This window comes from Gopherus evgoodei, chromosome 1, assembly GCF_007399415.2.
Source record: "Gopherus evgoodei ecotype Sinaloan lineage chromosome 1, rGopEvg1_v1.p, whole genome shotgun sequence".
In the NCBI taxonomy this organism is placed as follows: domain Eukaryota; kingdom Metazoa; phylum Chordata; order Testudines; family Testudinidae; genus Gopherus; species Gopherus evgoodei.
In genome coordinates this window covers 189,052,379-189,059,133 of record NC_044322.1, presented here as the reverse complement: position 1 = coordinate 189,059,133, position 6,755 = coordinate 189,052,379, and the positions used below count along the sequence as shown (strand labels likewise).

Genomic DNA, 6,755 nt, shown 5'->3' with positions numbered 1-6,755 from the left:
GACTGAAACAGTAACAAACAGTGGGAACATATTGTGGTGGATGGAAGTAATCTATTTATAGAGTAAAAAAATAAATTAAAAAAAATTTAGTTAAGGTTTAACTTAAAGAAACCCAACCATGTACAAGTCTGGAAATACACAGTTAGGGCACCTTAATACCCTTAACTCTGCCCTTTAGGGTAACCCTGGCAGGGGAGGCTAAAAGCTAGATGTGTCTTTTAAAAACTGTTCATTTATCATTGGACTTCAAACACTAAAAGTTATTAATCACATGGTTATTGCATGACATCACTACAGGGCAGAATTAAAGTTGTTTGGGTGCCTTAACTGCATCTCTAGATCTTTGCATGTCTGGATTTAAGTTTAACCTTAATTCTGAATGTTGTGGGTTTATAATAGCTGCTTTGGGGATAAATACACATCTCTCTAATATATCTTACCCGAAATTTACTGATATGTGCTGTCAACTATAACGCCTTCTTCTTGTAGTTTTCTCTTTTGTCTGGGAAATAAGAAGCATGCCATTACTAACCATGGCAACCACACTTCCCTTCCCCTCGCTCTTCTTTCGTCTGTCTTAATTTGTTATATTTTGCCCATGCTTAGACTGTAAGCTCTAGGGTACTGGGACCATGTCTCTTATACATTCTATACACTCAACTTAATGTATTAATAAAATAACAATAGCTCACTGTGGCAAGATCCCCAATTGATGTAAATTTGTGTAGCTTCATTGAGTTCAATGGAGCAAATGCCAATTTGCACCAGCAGATGCTCTGGCCCCCTACCTGAAAGATTCTTTAGAAAGAAAAAGTGGTGTTCATTGACTATTCTCATTGTCTGCACACTGACTGTTTCCCACATCCTTTTCCTTGACAGATATTTTAAAAAGCCACTGTGTAAATGGGAAATCAAACACACATAATGGAATTCATTTTCCTGGGCTTTTCAAACCATCCCAACCTTCAGATGTTATTCTTCCTGGTGTTCTTGGTCATCTACATGGTAACCCTCCTGGGGAACACGCTGATCTTAACCCTGACTAGGGCTGATCCAACCCTTCACACACCCATGTATTTTTTTCTTAGTAATCTGTCCTTCTTAGATATCTGCTACACATCCGCCACAGTGCCAGTCATGTTGGTCAACTTTTTCAGGCACAGGAAAACCATCTCATATGCCGGGTGCATGGCCCAACTATTTTTCCTCATTACGTGCGCTGGTACAGAGTGTGTCCTGTTGGCTGTCATGGCTTATGACCGATATGTAGCTGTCTGCAAGCCCTTGAGCTACCCAAGCATTATGAGCAACAGGCTTTGTGTGCAGCTGGCGGGGTTTTCATGGCTGTGTGGCTTGGTGAATTCCCTGGTGCACACTGTCCTCACATCAGCCATAGTCATATGCAAGTCCAATCAACTCAGCCACTTCTTTTGTGATGTCCCATTGCTGCTGAAGATCTCTTGCACAGACACCTCTGTCAATGAAGCTGTGCTTCATTTGGCTAGTGCCTTGATTGGACTGAGCCCTTGTCTGTTCACTGTGGTCTCCTATGGCCACATCATCAGCGCCATCCTGAAGATCCAGTCGATCAAGGGCCAATTCAAAGCTTTCTCCACCTGCACCTCCCATTTGATTGTGGTCATCATCTTCTACAGTACCTCCAACTTCAATTATAATCGGCCCAGCTTAGGCTACTCTCTGGACATAGACATCTTGGTTTCGTCATTATATTGCATTGTGACTCCCATGTTAAACCCAGTTATCTATAGTCTAAGGAATAAAGAGGTGAAGGGTGCATTGAAAAAAATGGGCAGAAAATATTTTGCTGCAGTGGCCAGGCCCAGAGGAAAGGAGGGGGAATGTCAATGACATGAGCTTTGCTTTAGCACAGAAGAAAGGGAGCCCCCATGTAAAACGAGTAGCAGGGCATCTTAATCTGGGTTTGCTGAGCTCCATGAAACTCAAGGGTTTGGTGACTCTCGAATCACTTTGTGGAGGCTGGTTCAACAATCAGACAGATTTGAGTTTACTGCTAATTCTTATTACCCCTGGAGCCCTTGACTGAGATAAGAGCCCCTGGGTGTTTACACAGGGGATAGCACAGAGTGAGAACAGTCTCCATCTGAAAGAGTTTACTATCTAAGGCCACAGTCCTACAAATTAATCCATCTGGGAGGACCTATGCACCTGTAGGGGAGCTACATGTGTGCAAAGAGGCATGACTCTGCCAAATTACCTTCTGGGATTGGGGCATCAGATCAGACAAAGGGAAGAGAAGGAAGGAAGTATTATCCTCATCTCACAGGTGGGGAACTGAGACACTGAGATCAATTGATTTGCCCCAGGTCACCCTGGAAGCCTGTGGCAGAACATGATCTCCTGAGTCCTAGTCCCTTGTCTTATCCTTCTCAGTGTCTTCCTTAATTTTGTTGGAAGCTACTGTACAGAGGCAGATCTCTTTGAGAGGCCCAGTCCTTTGTGAAGGACTAACAGGCATAACCTCCGGAAGCCAACATTGTTTGCTGCAAAGGCATCAAAGAGCATATGCTTCAGTTGCAAGGACTATCCAAACTGCAATGGTTATGGGCCAAACAGTATGCTAAAGACCTGAGCTTATCTTCAAACCAGAGTAAATGCCTATAGCCATCCATGCTTTCCATATAAACTTCCACTCTATGTTAAATCTGGGTTTTCTCAAAGGACAGTGTCTGTTTGTAGCTTTGAATCCAGAATGGTGTTGAGCTCCTTCCTCTCCTACTGAAGTTTGTAAGAGTTTCAAGGGCTCCTCTTACCTTCTGGATTTGGCCCAAAGTGAGGGAATTAAGCTTGTGAACTTGGTCCAGATCTGCCCAGATGCACTTGGTGCGGAGAGAAGAGGAGGTGAGAGTAGCAGGTTCTGGGGCTGGGAAAGCTGAATGCTCCCCTGGAGGCTGGACGACTCAGTTTGAGAAGGGCAATGTGATTCTCCTGCTCTCCCACTAGCCTACTGCTTGTACAATGAACTGAGTGTAGATGGACAAGATGACTCCATAAAGCAGATGGGGAAGATGTTTCTTAGAGAAGAGAGAGTAAGAGTTTGCCGTGTCCTTAAATCATAGGCTGTAGTAGTAAATATGGATTCTGTCTCACAGTCGTGGGAGTGGGCTGGATACAGCTAACTCATTTCAGGGAGACTAGAGCCCAGTGGAAATTCCACTGCCCAGATTCTGCGTTGTGGGACAGCTGCTTGGGCTGTGCTGCCAGTGCACAGAAGCTGGTGTCAGCAGCTGTGTATTTCCCAGGGGTGAAAGTAACTTACAGCACTTACAGGTACTGCTGGAGTCCTGAGGGGGCGTGGCCTCATCCAGAAGAGGTGTGGCCTCTCAAGATTTACAGGCCCTGGGGCACCAGCTGTGGCTGGGAGACCCAGGGCCTTTAAATCAACCAGGGGCTCCCAGCTGAAGAGGTGGCTGGGAGCCTCCCGGAGCTCAGGAGCAAATTAAAGGGCCCAGGACTCCAGCCGCCAGGGGGAACCCCGAGATTTGCGGAGCTGGGATAGAGATTTAAAGGGCCCAGAGCTCCTGCCACTGAGGGGATCCCCGCACTCTTTAAATCCTGGCCCCAGCCCAGCCGCCAAAGCCGTGGCCAGGATTCAAAGGGCTCTGGGCTGCCCACAGCCGCAGGGAGCTCTGAGCCCTTTAAATCCCAGCTGTGGCCGGGATTCAAAGGGCTCTGGACTGCCTGCAGCCGCGGGGAGCTCTGAACCCTTTAAATCTCAGCCACGGCTAGGATTTAAAGGGCTCTGGGCTGCCCACAGCCGCAGGGAGTTCTGAGCCCTTTAATCCCGGCCCCAGCCCAGTCGCCGGAGCTGCGGCTGGGATTTAAAGGTCTCTGGGCTGCCCGCAGCCACGGGGTGCTTTGAGCCCTTTAAATATCAGCCACGGCCAGGATTTAAACGGCTCTGGGCTGTCCACAGCCGCAGGCAGCCCAGAGCCCTTTCAGTCCCCACCGTGGAAGCCAGTGCAGTCCAGCATGGTGTACTGGCTTTTGCCAGTATGCCGTACGGGACCGGACCGGCTTACTTTCACTTCTGGTATTTCCCCAGTGTAGAGGGATCCTTGAGGAGTGTGAAGCCAGGATGGTGGCCCCTGTGCCACCTTCCCTCCCTGCTGCCTGCACAAGAGATGGTTTTTGCCTCATTGATTCCATTCTGCCATACTGGCCCCTTGGATCAGCTGGTATTGGCCAGTTCTACCATGCTGGGGTATTGGCCCAGTGCCCCAACACTTGCAAAGAAGGCCTCTCTTATCTGAGTACTGCCCTGCCTGACCTCTGCTTGTACTCTGATCTAGGGGGAACTGAAGCTAAGGAAGTATTGATGCAGTCCAGGACTGGACTCATGGGCAGGGCTGGTGCAACCATTTAGGTGACCTAGGCAGTCGCCTGCCTAGGGCGCTGGGATTTGGGGGGCACCATTTTCTTCGGCAGCAACTGCGGCGGCTAGATCTTCAGCCGCCCCAGTTGCTGTCGGCATTTAGGCAGAGGGAGCTGGGCAGGGGAGCGTGGGGAGGGCCGCCTGCAGCAAGTAAGGTGGGGGGGCAGCACGCAGGGAAACTCCCTGCCCCAGCTCACCCCTGCTCCGCCTCCTCCCCAAGCACGCTGTGGCTGCTTCACTTCTCCCAGGCTTGCGGCGTCTAAGCTGATTGGCGCCGCAAGCCTGGGAGGCAGGAGAAGTGAAGCAGCCACAGTGTGCTCGGGGAGGTGGTGGGGAAGGGGTGAGCTGCTTCACTTCTCCCACCTCCCAGGCTTGCGGCGCCAATCAGCTTAGGCAGTGCAAGCCTGGGAGGTGGGAGAAGTGAAGCAGCAACGGCATGCTCGGGGTGCTCGTGCTTGTGCTCATGCGTGGAGCAGGGGTGAACTGGGGTGGAAGGGTGGAGGGTGGGGAGCTGCCGCAAGGGGGAGGCCTCAGGGCGGAAGGGGTTGCCTCAGTGTGGGGGCACGGGGTGGGGGGGGGCACAAAGTGGAAGTTTCACCTAGGGTGTGAAACATCCTTGCACCGGCCCTGCTCATGGGTCACAAGAGGACTCTCTCCCCGCACCTTAAAACAATCTCTTCCTGGTATTCAAGGACCAGATCTTTGCATGTCCCAGCCAGCCAGGGGTGGACAATGTGAGGAAAATGCTCAGATTGGTGGTGCATCCTTCAGTTCAAGTAAAATGGCCCCTCATTTCTCAAACAACATTAATGCAATTAATTGCTTCTACCAAAATTTGTAACAAGCTTAACCTGCCTTTCTGCCCCCAAGTCTCACCCTGCTCCTTAGTTTGTGTTTCAGCCTGCTTCAGCCTCTATTCCCACTACCACAGCTTTCTGCAGGCTTAGATATTTCCTTGGGTAGTGTGCAGGGGTGGAAAGGAAGGCTCCCCAATGCTTGGATTGGGTACACAGAGCCAGCTAAGCAGCAACCTGGTGATTCTCTAGCGTAGAAGGCACTAGGATCTGAACCAGTGGCTCAGCTACCGAGATCAGGGAGCTGCCTGGAAAAAAAGGGGAATCCAGGAATTCCTAACATTTTTCCAAGCAGAGTCTTGTCAAGAGCCTGTCCTCAGGCTGTGCCTGCCACCTCTTGTCACATGATGTGCCACACTCAAAGGAACTGAAGGTAAGCACATGGGGCCAGCTTTGTATTTACACTACAGCCTCTCTTAAACTGTCAGAGTGGTGTAATTGGGCCTGCGTGAGTAATGGCCCCTTATAATGGCATTATGTGCTTATGGAGAGCTTGTAGCTTACATCCTCAACATGCTGCTCGTGGTTTGGGGAAAAGAGGCAGCTCTTTTCCCTCTTGGTATTGATCTTTTGTTCTGCGTACTAGGGTTCCTGGCAGCTTCTGGCTTTGGTGTAGCCTCGATAGTCCAGAGTGGATGGCTACAATTGCCAGCTTTAATTTCTCATGCAGTAGAGTAGAGCGGAGTGATGTAATTTTACTTTTGGTAGTGAATTTAGTGCTGGTGAAAGGTCCCAGCTTGGCAGCCATGGAGATTAAATGGTGTTGAAGCCCCAAACTGTGGGGAGAGCAAAGGGTTCAAGCCACAAGCTGTGTTCCTCATTCAGTTTTCATGACAGGGTACAGAATACAGCTCCCCACCCACCCCCAAGAGGCATCTTGCTCTGATTGTGTTGAAAGCTGAGCCCTGCTCTGCAGCTCCTGCAGTATGGAAGAGCCTTCCAGCCATCTCTCCTGCTTAGTGACTTCCTATCTACTCTCTGATCTCATCAAAAAATCTGGCTTTTAGCTCTTACCCATACCATTCCACCCCTGCTCTGCTATATGGTGTACACAAGGCCTACATATCATGTCATTATGCAACCCTATATATGGACACAGATCTTTTTATTTGTACAAATTGTGCTCCAAAATCTGTTTTCAAAACAAAATAAAAACATCAGGTGTCATCATGCAAGATGCTGCAGTCTAGAAAATAAAGTAATTTTAGACAGTTGTATTAATATGTTTAGAGATCACTAGAGCTGGAGGTGGAATCCTAGAAGTGAATCAATCTACACTGCATCCATCATCCAGTTAAATAAGTAATGTCAGACTGTCCTTTCTCTTTGTCACAGCTGTCGTTGATGTTCCCCTGCTGGACACTCACCAGCCTGCTCTGTTATGGCTGATGCATCTCCGCACACTGAGTCTGAGCAGCATCCCTGCATTGTTCTGGCTACTCAAGCTCACGCTCAGGCTGTACACTCCATGTCTGGTACCTCTTCTC

At 49.2% G+C, this 6,755-nt stretch overlaps 1 protein-coding gene across 1 annotated transcript; it reads left to right on the top strand.

The window, feature by feature from the left end:
• Positions 1-903: 903 nt before the first annotated feature.
• On the top strand, positions 904-3,546 carry LOC115644312 (olfactory receptor 2G3-like). The gene is made up of 2 exons (XM_030548505.1): positions 904-1,817; positions 3,495-3,546. Exons 1-2 carry the CDS (start codon positions 904-906, stop codon positions 3,544-3,546), a joined length of 966 nt encoding a protein of 321 aa, XP_030404365.1.
• The last annotated feature ends 3,209 nt before the right edge of the window (positions 3,547-6,755 follow it).

Bases quoted from the DNA above. Each gene is read 5' to 3' on its own strand.
- LOC115644312 (XM_030548505.1), top strand. From the start codon at position 904: ATGGGAAATCAAACACACATAATGGAATTCATTTTCCTGGGCTTTTCA. The intron at 1,818-3,494 runs ATATTTTGCTGC...AGGGCCCAGGAC, and splicing joins TTGAAAAAAATGGGCAGAAA to TCCAGCCGCCAGGGGGAACC.